Source organism: Lissotriton helveticus, chromosome 5_1, assembly GCF_964261635.1.
Source record: "Lissotriton helveticus chromosome 5_1, aLisHel1.1, whole genome shotgun sequence".
NCBI lineage: Eukaryota > Metazoa > Chordata > Amphibia > Caudata > Salamandridae > Lissotriton > Lissotriton helveticus.
In genome coordinates, this window is record NC_136065.1 from 1,945,404,659 (window position 1) to 1,945,426,350 (window position 21,692).

The 21,692-nt window shown below is 45.3% G+C and overlaps 1 protein-coding gene across 1 annotated transcript in view; it reads right to left on the reverse strand.

Moving 5' to 3' along the window:
- Nucleotides 1-1,500: 1,500 nt before the first annotated feature.
- NPEPPS (aminopeptidase puromycin sensitive) overlaps nt 1,501-21,692 on the reverse strand; it is a 1,244,137-nt gene continuing 1,223,945 nt past the window's right edge. The window contains exon 23 of the mRNA XM_078645599.1: nt 1,501-2,220. Within this exon, the coding sequence (XP_078501725.1) occupies nt 2,068-2,220 (153 nt within the window). The 3' untranslated portion in view covers nt 1,501-2,067. The remainder of the gene's footprint in view (nt 2,221-21,692) is intronic.

Here is a 21,692-nt window from a genome sequence, read left to right on the forward strand (position 1 = left end):
CAAGGGGTGATTACACGACCTTGCCCCAGCTGAGTGATCAGCCAGTTGTGTCAGTTTGAGTGGCCAGCAAGGGGTGGCATAATACATGCTGCAGCCCCTGGTAGGCCTTGGTTACACCTATGCCCTGAGTACCTAGGGTACACTTCTACAGGGGCTGATAAGGTGAACCAATTCCCAATTGTGGATGTACCTAGAGTACGTGGTGTGAATTTAGAGAGAGTGCATCTGGGCTGTGGGTCTGATTAGCAGGCCCACAGCCACATCTAAGTCGAAAACCAGTAAAGCAAAAGCAAAAAGTGGGGGTGACCATAGGAAGCAGACCCTACTCTCCTACATCTTTTATGCTGCTCTTCCTATAGGTAGAAAACACAGGAACAGGGCTGGGGCAGGAGGAGGATAGGCTTGTGCTGATTGCTTCAGTAAAAAGGTCAAGTGAAAGCTATCCGAGAAGCCTTTTTCTGGGTGTAAACACCACTCAGCCTAGTATGAGCAAAAGTGACAATAAGAGTGTTATACACAAAAGAAATTTACAACACTCCCATTCCGTTATGCACAGGTTTGCTTCTTAACGAACAAGTTACTTACCTTCGGTAAAGCATTATCTAATAGACAAGATCTGGCCGCACATGTCCCACCGATCCAGGCTGATGCCTGTGAGATTCAAAGATTAGGAATCTGCAGCTAGATGTCTATCAGATAAGAACTACTACCAGTGGTTTACTGAGCTCTTGCAAATAGTCCACTTAAGGTACAGGATTTGGATTACTTCAAAAGTAAAATTTTAAAGGGATAGGAAAAGTGCTTTGTCTATAGTATCATGACTGTGCCCTGCACAGCAAAGATGGCTATCTCCAGTCTTTACACATAGTAACAAAGCAGCCCCATGCCACCTTAAGACTTGCTGATTTCCATTCTAACACTAGAAACATCTGCTGATTAACATACCAGCCAAAATAAAAACATAGGGTGAAAACAAATCAGAAATCAATCTTACATTGTATATTTTATGTTTTATTAACTCCAACCGCTTGATTTGTTTTAACAATAGAATAAGGTAGTATCTTGGGGAAGCGTTATCACCAAGTCAGCCAGCCAGGCTTAGGATTCAAATTAAGCCATACTAAGTACACAATCCTGTCAACATGAAAGGAAACCACAACTATATTGGAGCAGATAATTCTAGAATTAATAAAACTCAAATCCTGCTCCTCATTCAGTCATTGGGTTACATTAATTTTTAAGGCTAATGAATCGTTTCAGGTCATAATCAGAAAAGGCCGCCAGCACCTTGCAAAGCTATGTACGTATGCCCATATCACAAGGATGAGGGGGTAAAATTCATACTAAACATGGCCACTCTTCAGCACATCATTCAGTGTTCTTTATCTCTCAGCTCACATGCAGTTTCCAGTGGGTTTTGAATAAGACAGATTAACCCTCTTAAAATACACATATTACTTTTATCTATTCACAAAGAAAGTGAACAAGTGCAATACGAAAAATGGGAGACATCTTTTATTTTTTGAATCAGGGGAGCACGTCAAACTACTACAGACATCTGTATAACGGAAGTAACTGTTCTCCCTTCCCTTCAAGACCAACATCTAACCCCACCATTCAGCCAATAAAATGAAACCTTCACTTTCTCAGCACAGATTATGCTATGCCAGTTGTCTGCCATACATAGTGAACCTTTCGACTACATTACATAGGGATTTCATGTAAGAACTGAGCTAAAAGACTCCCTCAGTGTTTACCAATTCCTGTCCAAGACACTGCCTTAGGAGTGCAGGGACTTCCATTAAACCACAAATCTCCTTGCAAAGAGGGACACCAAGCAAACTGCAAAGGCATCTGCACATTTCACAGTTTCTTTACTTATGTTATTTACAGATTGGATTTATCTTTTTTTGCTGTACTGTTGATAAATGTTACAAAAAAAATCAGGACTGTCTGAGCAGGAAGTTGTCAACTGTTGACGGTGTTCCCCTCTTTAACTTGCAAAGAGCCACCAAATTGGGGCATATCAAAGAGCTGTTGGGTGAATGTCAGCAGTGGGGAAGGGGGTCATGCTTTAGTTGTGGCAGAATTGCGCTTCTGTAGATACAGATGTATCGGTTCGGCATCACGCTTCAGCCACAAGTCATTCAGGAGGATGTTCTCACAACACTGATGTATGGTACGCTCTGCAGAGGGTGCTGGGTGGCTGTCAAAGAAGGCCTAGAAGAACAAAGAATGAAACTTAAACAATTGGCACATGGAACATATCAAAACCATAAGTGACATACAAAACATGACCAATTCTAAACTCTTTGCAAAGCCATTAAATGGGGTTGCAACAAACTTGACACGCATGTGTGCAATAAACTACCTGTTCCTTGTTAGTTTAGCCCCAAGCGAGTCATGACTGTGCCCTACACTGAATGGTGAAAAATGTTTTTAGACTAGGTATAATTCAAGAGCTACAATACAGAACCACCTAATACGTCTTTCAATTGATAAATCTCCTGCCTAAACATTGGATCCAAAACAAATGTGTATTCTTCAAATGATTACGGAATGCATGACCTGCAGGCAGCACTTTCCATCTTTTCTTTTTAAAGCATTCAATTACAAGTACAATTCAAGAACATTAAACATGTAGTTGAAAATCCCACCAAGACACCGTCAAAAATAAATAAAAAAGCAGCACTGCATATGAGCATACCTTTACCAATGAAACATTCTGATACTGCTCCTGTCAAAAGTAGTGTTTTTAAATAGAGGCTCAGACTTCGAATTCAAAAGTTTACTGCAACGCTCCTGGTTAAATAATAGGGAGGTATGCTGTTTATAAAGTCAAAGAAGATATCTTTTATGAATGCAGGATACAGAGGGACCTTTTCCAAGGAAAGACCATCAAATCCTTCGAGCAATGCAAACAGGAGATTTACTTATCAGAAAACACACACACGCAATACTGTCAGTTTCAGCACTGGGCGCTCAGTGTCCATGCACAGGCTGCCTCGAGACCACATACACAATTTAAAAAACGGATTCTCACTTTTGAGGGAAGTAAAGACATCTCCAAAACTTACTGCACATTGGAAGATTCTAAAACAATCACTTATTATTCATTCCAGAAGACGTGGGAACAGGATATGGAGATAGCTATATCCAACAAATAATGGGAGAGGCTTTTATCCCTAAAAGGCATAGAACTATCCAACATAGAGGCTCTGCTATAAAGTAATGCACCAATGGTACTTGACCCCCTGCACAATTCAGTTGACTATTCCCCAGAGCTTCAACTAAATGTTGGTGATGCAACCAAGACACAGGCAAGTTCCTGCAAATTTGTTGGTCTTGCGTGGTCATAGAAATATTCTAGAAAGAAATCCTGGAGCATATTAAAGGGGTACTAGGTTACCCTACCCAGGCTGTGCTGTTCACTTTACTCCAAGGACTCAAGCCACTGCACATGAAAGGCATGCTGGGGGCAGGGGGAACTAAAATCCAACAAAGGTGCAGCTTAACAACTTATTGTCCTCTTTTGCACGAAGTCCCGTATACCCTCCTCCCCTCGACAATGTGGTTCAATAGGCTATGGCAAACGCACTCCGAGAAGAAATTTATGGCACTAAGGCAACCTTTAGTCAATAACATGTCTTGAATTTACATGTTGCACACACCTCCGAGACGGAGGGCATTATACCTTTATGACTAAAGAAAAAGTTACTTACCTTCGGTAACGCTTTTTCTGGTAGATACAGTATCTGCCTGTGGATTCCTCACCTTGTGAATATCCCCCTTGCGTCAGCAACATTCGGAAATTCTTTTGTAGCTTCGCGCCGACGTCGTCATAGAGGCATGGCATCGCACGCGACTACGGTGACGTCACCGACACTACAATAGGCCCACGCCGGTGTGATGACATAAGTTCCGCCCTTTTTTCAGTGCCTTCGAAGCACACGGACGGACCAATGACAGTAGGAATATACACAGTACACAAATGTCAAGGTAACACACACAGTGTGAAACAAATGCAAATATATTACAGTAACTTCGATATCAAAGAGTGGACAACGGGGAGGCTGGTGGGTCAGTGAGGAATCCACAGGCAGATACTGTATCTACCAGAAAAAGCGTTACCGAAGGTAAGTAACTTGTTCTTCTGATAGATACATCTGCCAGTGGATTCCTCACCTTGTGAATAGAGTCCCACAGCAGTCCCCACTCCGGGAGGAGAAAATCCTGGAGGACAGAGCGCGCAAAGTGACCCTCCCTCCTCACCTCGGCAACCAAGCAGTAATGCTTTGCGAAAGTGTGGAGGGAGGTCCAAGTCACAGCTCTACAAATATCCTCTACAGGTACAACCCTAGACAAAGCAGAAGTTGACGACTTAGCTCTAGTAGAGTGAGCTCTTATACCCTCTGGAGGTTCCTTACCGGCCAAAGAGTAGCAGATCTTTATACTGAGGATGATCCATCTTGAAAGAGTACGCTTGTGTACCGCTCTTCCTTTCTTGCAGCCAGCAAATCCAACGAAGAGCTGGTCATCCACTCGATAGTCTCTAGTCCTATCAAGATAAAAGCTCACCGCCCTCTTAGGGTCCAGACGGTGTAGTTTCTCCTCCTTCTTGGAAGGGTGAGGGGGAGGATAAAAGGTAGGAAGGGTAATAGACTGTCCTGGATGGAAGGGAGTTACCACCTTAGGGAGAAAAGCAGCCCTGGTCCTAAGAACCATTCGTTCAGCATGAATGGTCAAGAATGGGGGCTTGGAACTAAGAGCTTGAAGCTCACTTACCCTCCTTGCAGAGGTGATCGCAACCAGGAAGACCGTCTTAAAAGACAAAAGCCTCATGGGACACTTGTGTAAGGGTTCGAGGGGAGAACCAATCAAGAAGGTTAAAACAAGATTTAAATCCCATTGAGGCACAATAAAGGGAGTAGGAGGGAACTTATTTGTGAGGCCCTTCGAAAACCTTAAAACCACAGGAGACTTGAAAAGAGACGGCTGATCCAGCAAACAGAGAAATGCCGACAGATAACCCTTGACTGTGGCAACAGCAAATCCCTGCTGTGCCAAAGAAAGAGCAAATAGTAAAATATCGGATAAACAAGCATTCAAAGGGTCAACAGATTTCTCCCCACACCAAGAGACAAATTTAGACCATCTGTATGAATAAATGGATTTAGTGGAGTCACGCCTAGCCGAAAGAATGACATCCACCACATCGTGTGGGAGAGAAAAGGAGTTCAGGTTGCCCCGTTCAATCTCCAGGCATGAAGGTGTAATGTCTGGAGGTGGGGGTGTAGAACCTGCCCCTCCATCTGTGAGAGGAGATCTGCCCTGAACGGGAGACGGAGCGGCGGGCGAGAGGAGAGGTGGAGAAGATCCGTGTACCACACCCTTCTTGGCCAATCCGGGGCGACCAGAATAACTTGGGCTCGGTCTTGGCAAATCTTCCTCCGAACCCGAGGAATCAAACGTATGGGAGAAAACGCGTAAAGGAGTTGACTTCCCCAACTCAACTGAAACGCGTCCCCCAAGGCTCCTTGCATCGGATACTGAAGACTGCAGAATGACGGGCAATGAGCATTCTCGCGAGTGGCAAACAGGTCCACACGAGAAGTCCCCCACGTCTGAAAGACGTGACGAACCACCTCCGGGAGAAGCCTCCACTCATGGTCGGCCGAGAACTGCCGACTGAGACTATCTGCACGCATGTTCAGAACTCCGGCCAGATGATTCGCCATCAGACAAATCGGATGGTCCTGAACCCAGGACCAGAGGCGCAGAGCCTCTCTGCAGAGACACTTCGACCCCACTCCTCCCTGTTTGTTGACATACCACATCGCGGTTGTATTGTCAGTCAGGACTTGAACTGACCGATCGCGAAGGGAAGGGAGGAAGGCCTTGAGTGCCAAACGAATCACCCGTAACTCTAGAAGATTGATGTGAAGCAACCTTTCCTCTAAAGACCAAAGACCTATGACCTCCAGATCCCCCAGATGAGCACCCCACCCTAGAGTGGATGCATCCGTAATCACTGTGGCCACCGGGGGAGGCAGATGAAAAGGCTTTCCCTGAGAAAGATTGCCTTCCACGTTCCACCAAGATAGATCCGCCGCAGTTTCTCTGGAGATCCCCACAGACTCCCTGAGATCTCCGTTGTGTTGATACCACTGCCTGCGGAGGCACCACTGGAGTAGTGCCAGCGTGCATGGTTGACCAACAGAATGCAAGAAGCCATCAGACCGCGCAGGCGAAGGACCTTCAGGACTGGAACGACCGCTCCATTGAAAAATAAAGGAATCATTTCCTGTATGTCGCGAATCCTTTGAGGAGGAGGGAATGCACGACATACAGTTGTGTCCAGTACCGCACCTATGAACAGGATGAGCTGGGAGGGCACCAGGTGAGACTTGGGTACATTTATTGAAAAACCCAACCGATACAACAACTGAGTTGTCTCCTGCAGATGCTGGAGCACTTTCTCTGACGACTCTGCCTTGATCAGCCAGTTGTCCAAATAGGGGAATACTGGAACCCCCGATCTTCTGAGATGTACAGCCACCACCGCCATCACCTTGGTGAAGACTCGAGGTGCAGTAGTAATTCCAAAAGGAAGGACCGCAAACTGATAATGTTGCGATCACTCTGTAAAACGGAGATACTTCCTGTGTGACTTCAGAATTGGGATGTGAAAATACGAGCGACACCATCCAGTCTTCTCCCAGCAGCGCCTGAAGAACCTGCGCAAGGGTGAGCATCTTGAACTTCTCTTGTTTCAGATAAAGATTCAAGATCCTGAGATCCAGGATTGGACGAAGTCTGCCATCCTTCTTGGGAATCAGGAAATACCGGGAGTAGCATCCCTGACCCCTTTCCTGCTCTGGAACCACCTCTATCGCACCCTTTCTTAATAGTGTCTGCACTTCCTCCTGCAGAAGTAAGAGGTGTTCCTCCATGCAAAAACCTTGGCAAGGAGGGTAATTGGGAGGAAATTCCCGAAAGGGAAGAGCATACCCATTTTCTACGAGATTGAGAACCCAAAGATCTGATGAGAAAAACAAGGAAACAATATAATAAAAAGATCATCAACTCAAAAAAGGAATTTATAAGAGCAGAACTGGATAATGCCAAAAACAGACCACGAAAACTATTTGAAATCCTAAAGGAGCAATCAAACAAACTAGCCAAAACAGTGCAAGAAAATTCAAAAACACCTCTAAGCTGTGATGATTTCTCCACATTTTTCACAGAAAAGGCCAAAGCTCTCGAAATAGAGCTTAGAAACTCGGCGTTGAACCTTCCCAACGAACCTCGGTCTACTAACGATGCCGACTCTACAACGGATTGCACTATGGCAAAAAACAAGGCGAGCTGGGAAACATTCGAACTGTACGACCAACACATGATTGCCAAGACGCTCTCAGGAATCAAACCTAACAACCACTACCAAGACCCTCTGTCTGCAAAATGCGTAAAAGAAATCAATCACATCCTGATTCCAATATGGACCGAAATAATAAATGCGTCACTGTCACAAGGGATCCTTCCCGACTGCCTAAAAACAGGTCAAGTCGTTCCCATAATCAAAAAACCCACAGCAGATACATCAGATCCAAATAACTTTCGCCCAGTGACCAACATCCCTTTACTGGCCAAGTTGACTGAGAAATGTGTGCAGAACCAACTGAGCCAACACATCACTAAATTGCTAGATGAATGCCAATCAGGATTCAGAGCAGGGCACAGCACTGAAACAGCGATTCTCCACATTATTGATGACGCGTTACAGGCCCTTGACCAAAATCAAGCATGCTTACTGATTCTCCTAGACCTGTCATCGGCATTTGATACGGTAAATCATGAAGCATTACTGACCAGGCTACGGGACAGGATGGGAATATCGGGAATAGTGCTGAAATGGTTCGAGTCCTTTTTACAGAACAGAACGCAGTGCTTCCTGGTTAACCAATCAATCTCACTTCCTTGCCCTATCTCAATTGGAGTCCCTCAAGGATCGACACTATCCCCAGATCTGTTCAACCTATACGTCGAACCACTCACAGAAATTCTCTAAAAATCTCAAATATCCTATCACATGTATGCTGACGACACGCAAATTTACTTAAAGATCGGATCCATAAAAGAATTGGAATTAATGAATGAGACACTAAAAATGGCACTTCAATGGTTAACCGCAAACCACCTGAAGCTGAATGCACATAAAATAGAGTTCCTACTAATCTCTCCACCAAGGAGCAATACAGAAATAAAGGAATGGATGAAAGTCGTGACTGCGCTAAACTGCACCCCAACCCTTGTCAACTCAGCCAAATCTCTAGGAATCACCTTAGATGAGAATCTAGACATGAAAGCCCACATTAACTCAATGGCGAAAAGTGCCCGCTTTCACTTGAACTACCTAAGAAAATTGAAACCATTCATCACAGAGTCAGACCTCAAATTGGCAATCCAATCCTTAGTTATCTCGAGGATTGAATATGGTTGCACCACCTTGGCTGGATTACCAAAAATGTCCACAGCACCATTGAAAGCCTGCCTTAACGCTGCAGCAAGACTTATCACCGGAACTAGGAAATATGACCATATATCCCCGCACCTGAAAGCATTAAACTGGCTACCATATGAAGCAAGAATCCAAATGAAGATAGCATGTATCACACATAAAGCATTACACGACAACACCCCAAGATATCTAGCAAAGAAAAAATTCAGTTGTCCGGTGGCAACCGACCAACTAGGAGTGCTGAGGAGCTGCTACTACGGCCAGCCTTCTTCCGAAAGAAAAAAACCTATGACAGAGCGTTCTCAGGAGCGGCCCCCAGAATATGGAACTCACTCCCTCCAAACATCAGGAAGATCCAGAATCTGGTAACATTCAAACGGGAAGTGAAGAGCCTGCTGATGAATAGATACATTACTTAGTGAAGAACACTGATCATGGATCTGCTATACTACTGCCTTAGTACAGATCATGTACGCCATTAAAATGGGAGGCATAGACAATACTATAATGGAATACGTATCCTATGATATGAGAACAACCTAAAGGCCAATAGTAATGGAGATTTTGATTGAACAGGAGAACAGCATCTTTCATGAACCTATACCGTGCTACCTCATATCTGTTATATATACATGTTTTGTTATTATTTAATCATAGCATATTTACTTACGCTAACGTCACATGTGTTACGAATATATATGTCATCTACCTCACTGTGGTTGCTTGTTAACTGCTTATACATATGTTAACCTTTTTTCCTTTTCCTATTTCATGTTAAGCGCTCTGATACCCACGGGTCTTGTTCGCGCTATACAAAACTTTATAATAAATAAATAATAAATAAATAAATGTAACCGATTCCCAATCCCGTAGAAAGTGGGTAAGCCGACCACCCACCGGACCCGCATGATCCTGAATGGCGGATCTAGGGCTGCTTTTCTGAGGCTGGGGGGTTGGAAGAGGTGGAGGAGGAGGAGGCCTGACGACCTCTAGGACGAGCTCTTTGTTTACCCCTGTACGACTTGTACAAGGGATTCTGCTGCTGCTGCTGCTGACCTTGCCAATAGGAGCGAAAGGAAGAGCGTCCAAATCCTCTAAACCTTGTGGTAGAAGAACCCCTGGTCTGAAGCCCTAAAGATTTGGCAGTAGCCCTACTGTCCTTCAATCTTTCCAAGGCAGCATCAGCTTTTTTACCAAAGAGTCCAGCACCATCAAACGGCAGATCTAACAAAGCAGCCTGAACATCTGCTGAAAAATCCGAAGATTTCAGCCAAGCTGATCTTCTTGTGGCAACCGCAGTACACCGAATCCGCAGTGTCCAGTCCACTTTGTATTACCTGATGAGCCGCTGCCTGTGCATCCGTTAACACCTCTTCAAAATCCTTCCTTCTGTCATCAGGGATCTTAGGTGCCAGAAGACGCAGTGTATCCATGAGAGCATGTAAATATCTCCCCATAAGGCAAGTGGCATTGGTTGACTTTAATGCCATACTCGCAGAAGAAAAGGTCTTTTTAGCAACCTGATCTTGTTTCTTCGCATCTTTATCCCCAGGCACTTGAGGAAATGCACTCACAGTCTTTTTGGAACAGGCTGCCTGAATTACTAAACTTTCAGGTGAAGGATGAGAAGTCAGAAAAGCAGGGTCTTCAGGAGCGACCCTGTACCTTCTTGCCACACTCCTGGAAACTGCTGGTGCTGTAAGTGGCTTTTTCCAAACTTCCATAATAGGCTCCGTTAAAGCTTCATTAAAGGGGAGTAACGGTTCCACCACAGAACTGGGTGAATGCAGAACCTCAGTTAGTAGATTGGACTTAAATTCTACTGTTGGTAGAGTCAAATTCAAAAGTTCCGCTGCCTTCCTCATGACCAAGTGATAAGGCTGAACGTCAATCAAGCAATCAATAGTAAGCTTTATTCGATTTTTTCAGTTAAAATCATAAAAGCAGTACAAAACATTTAGATATACACAACAATTAAAAAAATATCAGGTACATGATTGATACCACATAAGTGCTTACTTAATCATTTTTAAAGAGGTTCATTAAGAAGGAAAAAAAAAGATAAGAACACCTAATTTTTACGGGCAGTACAATAACCACAGAAAGCAGTGTGCCAAAATAAATATTTTAACAGAGTATTTCTAAATCTTATAACCGTTTTAAAAAAACATGAAACGGCGTAAATGACATGATCATCCTCTAGCTGTAACAATTTTACATAAGCTGGTCTACAATTTCGTAGCCCCCATCGTTTAAGAAGAGGCTTCAAAAATTGTTGTCTGGGGTAAGAATATAGTTTACAGTACAACATAATATGTATATTTGATTGCACCGAGATATTATCACATGGGCAAATTATTTTACTGTTAGACCAATCATTGGTTTTAGGTAGAGTAACCATACGAAAGAAAATTCCCAGGCGGAGACGGGACAGCAACATTCGAGGATATGGACTATGTACCACAGCCAGGTAAGTTTGCAAACCCTCGTTAGGTGTAATTTCCTGATAGTGTAAAACCGTGATTTTACATAAATCCATCTCGCAGTCTCTAGATGGGTGATGATAATTTTTTTTAAAACTGATCTTGAGATGCCCTCCAGGATTCTGGGGTTATCAAAATACTCTGGGTGACCCAGATCAATGAACATAGATCTCACATATGATAACCATCTAAAATTATCCGCCCCGTCTAATGCCAGACAATCTTCAATAAGGTCTCTATTGAACTTGGCTTCATGTGTGACCCACACTTTATGCCAGAGCAAGATGGGGGACATCTTAATGAGATCATCGAGATATTTAACTCCTACCTCAATATGTGAAGCAAACGTGGAGGTACTTTTGGCCACTCCCAATAGTTAACAAATAAATTGATTTTCACAACCCTGTAGTGAGTGGTCTTTCTCGATGCCCCATATGCCCGCACCATAGGTGGCTGTTGAGATGCATTTAGCCCGATAGATCCGGATCAGCTCCTTGATTGGCTTGCCGCCCGTTCTATCAGCAAAAATGCGCAGCGCTCCTATTGTGCGGCTATAAGCCAGCTTTCTAGCAGCTATTGCTGCCTGCCAGCGACACCGTCTTTCAAACAATACTCCTAAGTAGCAGAATTTGTCTGTGATTGCGATTTTCTGTTTGTCCAAAAAAACGGTGCAAGGAGCTCTATTAAACTTTCGGGTACATGGCATTGTAAATGTTTTAGAGATGTTAACTCTAAGACCCCTAACTCTCATATAGTTTGCGAAGCTGGTTACCGCCCTTTGTAAACCCATTTGGGTCCGGGACATAATGGCCGCATCGTCAGCATATAATAAAATAGGCACCGGTAAGCCTTTAACAGTTGGATAATCATTTGGTAGGGTCGAAAGGTGCTGTCCAATTGAATTGATATAATACGTAAAAAGCCGCGGAGCCAAAATGCAGCCTTGTCTCACCCCTCTAGTAATTGGAAATTTCTCTGTGCATTCCCCCTGTTTGCCATACCTCACTCTTGCCCCTGCGTCTTTATAAAGCTCTTTGATAAAAATAATGATGCGGTTATCAATGCCCAGTTCACCCAATGTTACCCACAACAGTGGATGGTCAACACAGTCAAAAGCGGAGCTTAAATCAATAAAAGTTATAAAAAGTGCTCCGCTCTTGACATGAGTATATTTGGAGATAAGGAGGGACAAGTTAAGGCACTGTTCGATTGTCCCAATTCCCTTTCTGAACCCATACTGTAAATGGGAGACAGCATTGTGATCTTCCTCCCATAGTTGTATTCTCTTTAAAATAATTCTTCCTGCCACTTTCATTAAGCCATCCAATAAGGATATCGGCCTGTAGCATGTAGGGTCATCCCTGTTGCCCTTTTTAAATATAGGGACCACAATGGCATCCGTCCAGGTTTCAATAAATCCACATGTGTTTCCCTTATTTAAAACATTTGTAAGCAGGGGGGCCCAAAAAACCGGCTCTGCTTTAAAAACATCCATCGGCATACAATCTGGTCCTGCAGCTTTGCCTGGGGCACTTTCCCTTATTGCATCACAAACTTCCTCCACAGTAAAGACAAGATCTATAGGAAATGAATGAATTGGGGAAGGGCACTGACCTATTGGTGTTTTTTCATCCATGTTCATTGTATGATTATACAACTGTTTAAAATGGGTTAACCATCTTTCACCAGTTATAGCTAAATCCATGATGTTATCACTGTCCCTTGGCTGGTATAAAGATTTAACCACCCTCCAAAAAAGAGAGCTATTCTTCTGCCTGGAGGCCACCATCAGTGAATCCCATGCTTCCTTTTTCAGAATCAACTTTCTTTCTTTAATAGCTGATTTGTATCGTCTCCTAGTCTCACCTATTAAGGGTGAATTTTTTGGTTTTAAGGACAAGGCTCTTTTTAGGTCTTTCAAAGCCTTAGTACACTTTCCGTTGAACCACCCTTCGGGCTTTATAAAATTTCTTTTAGGGACTCGGACCAGCATGTTTTTAATGTGACGCTGGATGTTTGAAAAGGCGGACATAACGCTCCTAGGAGCGCCATGTTCCTCCAAACAAACAGCCACGTCGGCAGCACATTGAGTAAGCAGATTCTGTAGGAACACTTCGGGCACAATTTTATCCCATTTAACAACGTATCCGTTGGTTCTAGTTAAGTTAATCTTGTATGGGTAAGTACGTAGAGTCCCCTTATTACCATGGCGCCCCATGATTTTTACTCCAATTATCAGTGGGTAGTGGTTACTGATTAGATCCTTTCCAACTTCCCATGAGGTAATAAACCCTGGGTTGGCAGGGGTAATTAAAGCAAAATCAATTGTTGAGTTACAACCTCTGCCATTAAAAGTTGGCTCAAAGGGGACAGATGGTGAACAGATCTGATTAACAAATGAAAAATCAAAATTAAAAACAATACCATTAAGAAGGGACCCCATCTTCGTATGAGAAAAATGTGTTGGGCCCTCCTCCCCGTAGTCTGACAAACCACACAGATGTGTTTCGGTTAGTGAACAAATAGTACAATTGAAATCCCCCACCCATATAATCCTTTTTAACCCTACAAGATAATACGCAAATCGAGTAATACAACTCAACATTTTTGCCATAGTGGGCTCGATTTCGCTATTAGTCATATTATAAAAATTCACTAATACAATATTCACATTGAGACCCCAGGTAAATGATCATAGCTGGTAGTGCTGACTGGAGAGAAATTTATGAACCTTGACATCAGCAGTTGTTGAAACATAAATACAAAGACCACCCTTGTTATGTCCCTGTGTTGATAATGAAGCCGGGGAATGAAAAGTCTGATAACCTAACAGGTGTGCTTCTTCTAGAAGCCATGTTTCTTGGAAGCAAAGTATAGCGTGTTTTTGAATAAGATCTATCCAAGACTTACAAGCAAGTTTGCTTCCGAGGCCCGCCACATTCCAGGAAAGCAGAGAATGAAATTTAATGCTAGAATTTCCTTGTTTTCGAGCCGCTTTCTCGTAAGGGCATGGAACATGCGAGAGAGGTGTATGTGGTATAACCACTGTTGTCAAGAGAGAATCAGGGCTGCGGTCATTAGAGGGCAACTGAGGATGGTATAAAGCTAGAGTACATTCTGTGGTGTATCTTAATGGGTCTTCCCCAGCTATTCTTTGAACCCGTTGGTCTTTGGGCGGGCTGGATAAATCGATTTGATCTATAATACAGCCCCTCCTCGGGTACCCATCATGGGACTCTTTCATTATGCATGTCGCATTGAGTCCTTCATTCTCATCCAATCGGGAGAAAGGATGGAATAAGTTAGACAAAGGTATATGCCATGTATCCTTGGGATTATAATTCTGAGAGTGATCCCTCGGATTGTCGGGGTAAAAATTGTTATTATAAGGAAGTGGATGGTTTGGATATGACGATGGAGGGCAAAGATCAAAATTCCTATTATAAAAATCATGGGCTGCCAGGTTCATAAAGGAATCTGGCCTATGTAGTGCTTGGGGTCTGTTACTCTTATGAGGGTAGGGAGTGGACATGGGTTGGAAAAAGGGAGGGTCATTTCCGTTATGATACCTTTGAGCTCGGTTCAAGGTTAGGGTAGATCTACATGAACCTTCTGGTCTCCAGTTGTTTAGGATACTATGATTTCTATTCCTCCTTGATGGATTATAATTGGGTGGGGGCTTCATAAGAGCTTCCGGATAGAAATAGCTCAGGTTATGCGTGGCAATTCCCCCCTCCCCATCCCCAGGGTACCAGTCACTAATATGTGCGACTAGTCTATGGTCTTTAAAATTGACAATAATTACATCTCCTTCGATATCCTTTGGTCTAGATCCCACCCACTTACATCGCCTGACTGACACTATGTCACCATTTAGGTGTGTTGGTAGTGGTCTATTTTTTCTTAACCAATAGATGACCTTATTTTTTAAACTTGAATAGTGTTCATGACTACCATTTGGCATGGGCGGAACTCCTGTGAGGACGATGACAACATTTAGGGAATCCGGGGGCATATCGACTACATTTCTTGTTCTCATTGTATTTACAAGGGTTGGGGCATTTAAGGATTCCTTTGTGATGTGACTTCTTTTTTGTGTCCCTGTATTAGGGTGAGAAATTTCCTTATTTATATTGTCGGAAGCTGTAGTAAATTTATTAGATTGTTTGATACCCACCATTGAATTGGATCTCCCCACAGCGGGCTTTTTAATTACTGTAGGAGGGCCGGTTTGTTGCTTGGATAATTCAGTGGGAGGTTGTTTAGCTGGTTGGTTCCTGTTTTTTTGTTCATCGGAATTATGGCAAGGGACTACCTTTTGCCCTTCAAGGATCTGATCCATTTTTTCCGCTAGCGTTTTGACCCTTTCGGTGAGTGGAAGTATCATGGCCTTGATGAGGCTATCAATATCATTTAATAGGCCTTCATAACTTGGAACAGGTATTGATTTAACAGACGAGTGCCCTCTTAGGTCCATTTTTTCTACTTTTTTCGGGATCGTGTGCAGTGGAAACAAAGGGGCTATTCCCCTTTTTAAGTACTCCCTTCCTTCTTCTCTTACTCGGTGGTGAGCCAGAGACTCTGTTAGTACCCTTATTAATTTTCCTAATAGGAGATTTCTTTGGTTTTTCAAGTTTACTGGATGGATGATGATGCTCGTCTGGTCCCAAGGGTGTGAATAAAGGGGAAGGTACATTTATATCGTGGAGAGGCGCTAGACCATTAGAAAGGGGGGTACTTAGGTCAATTATCTGGTTATCGATAGACTCTGAAGTGGTAGGATCAGGAATGACTATAATGTCATTTTGGGCAGGGTAATTAGTCTGGAATATAAGTGGAATACCATCTGTGCTAAGAGGCTCACTATCGGGGTCTTTGGATTCGATTAAATCTGTAAGGCTGCCTGAATAAACATTCTCAGCAAGGAGTGGTCTTAATTTTAGCAACTCAATGGATAAACGTCGCCCCGCTCACTTCTCAGCGAGCGAGAGCTCTCTGTCAGTCTCACTCTTTATTTTGGCAAAGAATTTATCTAGTGGACCCAAGATAAGAGATCCCGCCGAACCCGACCGTGGGATCGCTTCAAGTGAGGACATTTTAAAATTACATCAAATTCTCAATGACAATGTGAACTAAGCCTAAGGGTAAGATCAAAACAACGTGCTCTGCTCAGACAAAAAATAATGCGGGGCGATAGCAATTATGTAAAGGAAAAAATATATGTGGGACTAAACATGGAAATCTGTAATCAAGATCAAGAAACAACGGATAATATCTATACCAAATAGCTGCTTTCACAAAGTAAGGGGGGTGGCCCAGCCCGGCCTCCAGCGGCCCCGGACGGCCACAGACGGTCCCGGGCTTCTCCCGGCGCTCCCGCGCGCTCCCCCGCGGCTGTGATGACGTTCTGATTTATCGGGGCGAGGGGTCTAAAGGGGGCGCCACCTACAGGGAGAGCGGCACCAGGTGGTAATTCGGTGCAGGTGAGCAGCAGGGACTCTTGGGAACTGGAGTCCCGCTGCAAACGCGCTCGCAGCCCTGTTCTAGGGATGCCTACTCCCAAATGTCCTCAGCATACAGTGTCAAATTTACCGCGCAGTAGCGTTGCAGAAGGGAATGCACTCAGGCTGTCAAAAAGCACGGTTGGCTCCCGCGACGAGAGTCCTCCAAGACACAAGGAAATCCCAATGAGGTTTGCGTCCAAGTTCCTTTAGAGCAGGGGAGGGGGGCGTCACCTACAGGGAGAGCGGCACCAAGTGGTAATTCGGTGCAGGTGAGCAGCAGGGACTCTTGGGAACTGGAGTCCCGCTGCAAACGCGCTCGCAGCCCTGTTCTAGGGATGCCTACTCCCAAATGTCCTCAGCATACAGTGTCAAATTTAACGCGCAGCAGGACCCGCGAAGCGGGTCCGGCCAGCAGTAGCGTTGCAGAAGGGAATGCACTCAGGCTGTCAAAAAGCGCGGTTGGCTCCAGCGACGAGAGTCCTCCAAGACACAAGGAAATCCCTAAGGCTGAACGTCTTTTGAAGGGGCATCAGACACAGAAGGTAACTCCCACTCTCGAGAAAACTGCAGGCCACTAGCCTTTGTCAGTTTATCGAAACAGTCATCCTCAAGCTCACACTCTTCCATTTCAGCTTGAGCTTCTGTATATCTCTGTTCCTCTATGAGGCGCTGAGCCTCCCTCCTGGAACTTTCCTTCACACGCCACGCCGTCGTATCCATAGACGACTCCGCCGGAACCGACGTTGGTTTCGAATCCGATGGCATAGTGGCTTGGTCTCGAGGTCTACTCGGAGCAGACGACGTCGGTATCTGCGTTGACGACCTCGGCGGAGCCGGGTATTGCCACAGCGGTGTCTGGGCCCGCATGAATGGCATAAATGGAGCCGGAGCATAGGAGTGTGGAACTCCTAAATTAAAGGCCAGTGGACCCATGGGACCCGAAGGCGCACCAGAGGGGTACCAAGCCCTTGAAAACACACCATACATAGCGTTCAAAAACGCTGATGGGTCTTGGCCCGGGGCTGGAAATGGTGGCTGAAGACCCTCGGGCTGGCCTTGAGGTGGTTCCGAATTCGGCTCTTCCACAGGCACAGAATTTTCACCCACCGGAACTTCTTCCTCATCCTCACGGGCCGGGGACGGCGCCGGAGAATGTACCGGAGACGGAGCCGGAACCTGCGACTCCGAAGGCGACGCCTCACCTTCCGGATCCATGTCTTCCTCCGGAGGAACCACCTTCGAACCTATCTTTTTGGGTGACTTCGACCTCGAGTCCGAATCCCTACCGGAGTGACGTCGGAACTCATGTCTTCTTTTCTTATGCTTCTTCCTTGACTTCGAAGCATTATCTGATGATGACTTCGAAGACTGCTGCGCTCAAGGCCTTGATCTCGACGCCGATCTCGACCTCGACCTTCTCGAACGATACCTCGAAGACCTTTTTCCCTCTCAGCTTCCCCACCAGAAGTTTGGTCTCTCTCTCTCGCAGAGCCTTTGGGTTCATCTTCCGACATGAAGAACATTCATCAACATCATGATCCGAACTTAAGACACCAGATGCAATCTTTGTGAGGTTCCGTAATTGACATTTTCCCACACTCTCTGCAAGGCTTGAAACCGGTCTTCTTTGAGACATCGCGAAGGACACAAAGAAACAGAAAAGTGAAGAAAATAGCAACAAAGTTACTTAGAGGCTACAGAGATTCCCCGAAACCGTTAGCGTCAACGACGCGGAAAAAAGGGAACTGACGTCATCACGCCGGCGTGGGCCTATTGTAGTGTCGGTGACGTCACCGGAGTCGCGTGCGATGCCGTGCCTCTATGACGTCGTCCACGCGAAGCTACAAAAGAATTTCCGAATGTTGCTGATGCAAGGGGGCTATTCACAAGGTGAGGAATCCACTGGCAGATGTATCTATCAGAAGCAGACGCCTTTAACTTCCACTGGTATGGCTAACACTATTTGTCCCTTCATGTTTGCAACTTAAATTGTACTCAAGTACTAAAACCCCCAGATTAGTGGGTTCCTGACACCATATAATAGTGACACACCGTATGCCATTATGAGCACTTAGTTAGCTACACCCTTAATATGCCCCCCTTTCCCTTAGGGAAAGAAATAGTATAGGTACTGTTGGAACTGGATATGTCAGATCACCTAGGGTAGCCTGGCCTAGGGTAAGACAGTCACTAATAGAGGCACATGTGTAAAGGTTACACCTCACCCAGCAGTAACTTAAAGCAATTCCACTCAAAAAGAAACACTACACCAACTTTTGTGTGAAAATACGGGTTGTTTTATAAAAATATTACTTTGTTCTCTTGTCTATTATTTTTCCTTAGTTAGCACAGTTCAGTACAATACACTCAATTGGTGAAACTATTAATTTCTTCAAAGCTGCAAAAAAATATTTCACTATTTAACTTTTCAGCTTAAAAGTACATTACATTGGTTTTCAGGGAGCAGTGTCTGCACACCTTAAAGACTTAGCTAGACTTGACTCCTCTAATAAAGGTTATTACCATTTACCCCCCCTCCTATAGCACCAAGGAGAGATGGCTAGTACTTCCCACTCCACTTATTCTGTACAAGCTCTTCTCTAGAACTGTCTCAAGGGGGTTTATTCACCAATGATATACAGTCAGCTTTCAACAACACGTCTAGGATGATCTTTGTAGAAGTCTTGAAGGGTTCTGCTCAGTTTAGCTCAATCCTCGTGTGGCCAACCGATAGTCTCTGCTCCTCTAATAGAAAATCTACGGCCTGTAACTTCCCCCTCTCATTCACTCCTTACTTCTTTGTGTTGAGCCCACAGGACTGTGTCTCCGATCGTCAGAGGGAAGGAACCAGACCACACCAGGGCACTTGACACGGCCTGTCGGCCCCTCGACCCTCCTCTCCCGCTAAAACAGCTCCTCCGTGCTGGAGCTAGAGCGGGGAGAGAGGGGCACACAAGCGGAGAAGAGCCGATGCTCGCCTCCCGCCCGCTTCCTCCACCGGTGATAACTCCGCCTTCCGTGAGAGAAGCGGCTCAACCGGGCATGCGCGGGTGACTAGTGACTCAAGGACGGAGTCTGCTCAGCTTCGCGGGACCTCCTCCTCGGGCTCCGCCCCCGCTCCGAGACTCGCGTTCAGTCAGCAGGGCCTGCGCAGTGCGGGGGGGGGGGGGGGGGGGGGGAAAATGAAATTCCACAAGCGATCCTACCGCATCAGTCACCAGGCACAGAGAGATGGGGGCAGCCTTCACTACGCGGCCAGTTCACTCGGCGACACAGCGCCAGGCACTCGGTTCCAGCCCCCAACCTATATAATCCCACTACCCCTGATGAGGCGAATCAACACCACAGGTAACAACAGAGAAGGGGGCTCGGTTGGATGCCTGATGAGTCCTCCTTTCCTCTCTGTTCTCGTGACTTCTGATAAAGGCACACAGGAATCCTTCTCTCTTAATCCGCACCAGGACCCTTTTCCTCACTAGGCAGGGGGCTTCACTCCAGTGCAACCTCCCACACCCACTCTTTCCTCTGGGACCGGATGAGAACAGGTGCCCAGGGTCTCCAGGATTTTCACAGGTAGGGTCAGGTCAGCAACTACAAGGGGAGAAGGGTGGTGAACCAGTAAGGAGCGTCCCTACAATGGGAGGTCAACCCTCTGATGATCCTACCCCCGCCTTATGCTACAGCCTTAACTCCAGCCAGCCTACTCTGAAAAGACCAAATAGCTGCCCAGCATTCCGCCTTATATAGGCTGACCCTCACAGGTCCAGAAGAGACCCGAAGGTTCTGGAATGCCCTATTCTATCCTATGGGTCAGATCTCAGGTGTGACAGTTGTGACAGTTGAAGACCACCATTTTGTAGATCTGAATGAATTCCTGTCAGGAAAGGCGCCTAAGGTGAAAAACTATGAGGGCCAAAAGAGCATCTATCCCCCAGGCCAACACCATAAAAATCTAGTGGACACAAAAAGATGAGAAGGGTATGAGGGGCAAAAAGGGGACAAAATAAATAATTAATAGGAGGGCTACGCAAAAGGCCAGACAGGTCTAACAGGTACCATGACATCTCTCCCCTTTTTCCCGGTCTTCACTTTGATGGGACTTCGTTTGGTAGAAGGGTAGTCCTGGATGTGTTTCAATGTTAGGGTTTATGTTATGCTTTCTGTTGACCTCGGACTGACACTGGAATGTACTATCACCATACCCCTACCTAACGTATCAGTGTCCCTCGCCATTGCTGAACATTCTTGGGATTTATGATGATTTGTGTGTTTCTGTACCTTAAAGAAATGTTCAATGTAAAGATTTGAGAAGAATGTGTTTATGGACAATTAGGATCACTTTGTATTGCAGTTTTTATTGCCTGCAAGTATTGAAACTAACAGGTAATCTTGTGATTTAATTTAATGGTTCTCAACTCATCGCTCCTGGAGCTAGAAAAGAGAAAATGGCCTGGGTTCGCACCATTTTGCCTTCAATCATCGGATCTGCTTTGACATACTCAAACATTAAAACAGACTACCAAGCTCATTGCTGAACTCTAGAAGGTAGGTAGACCAAGATAACCGGGATGGACTAGGAACAATCATCATAATGGTGATGGTTTTCTTTTTCTTAGTTCAGGCGTTCACTCCTTCACGACTGGCTGGGAAAGCCTGAAGCACAATCTGGATTGCCAACGGAGTCTTAACAACAATTTGCAATGCAATAGGTCTCGCATTAGGAAAGTGTGAGCTATTGGTATTGTAAATAACAAATTTTTTAAATATGTATTGGCTTTGAAAATATCTAAATAGCATTGTTATTCACAAAGTCAATAGCTTACAGTTTCCTAATGAGAGTCCTATTGGCTATGGCAATGCTTGTTGGTAGCAAGCAAGGACAGTGCTGTTGTGGTGCTGAGTGATGACGTGGTTGGGCTGAGTGATGTGGCGGCGTCCCAGAGTGATGTGGCGGCGTCCCAGAGTGATGTGGCGGCGTCCCAGAGTGATGTGGCGGCGCCCCCGAGTGATGTGGCGGCGCCCCCGAGTGATGTGGCGGCGCCCCCGAGTGATGTGGCGGCGCCCCCGAGTGATGTGGCGGCGCCCCCGAGTGATGTGGCGGTGTCCCCGAGTGATGTGGTGGTGTCCCCGAGTGATGTGGCGGTGCCCCTGAGTGGTGCCCCTGAGTGATGTGGTGGTGCCCCT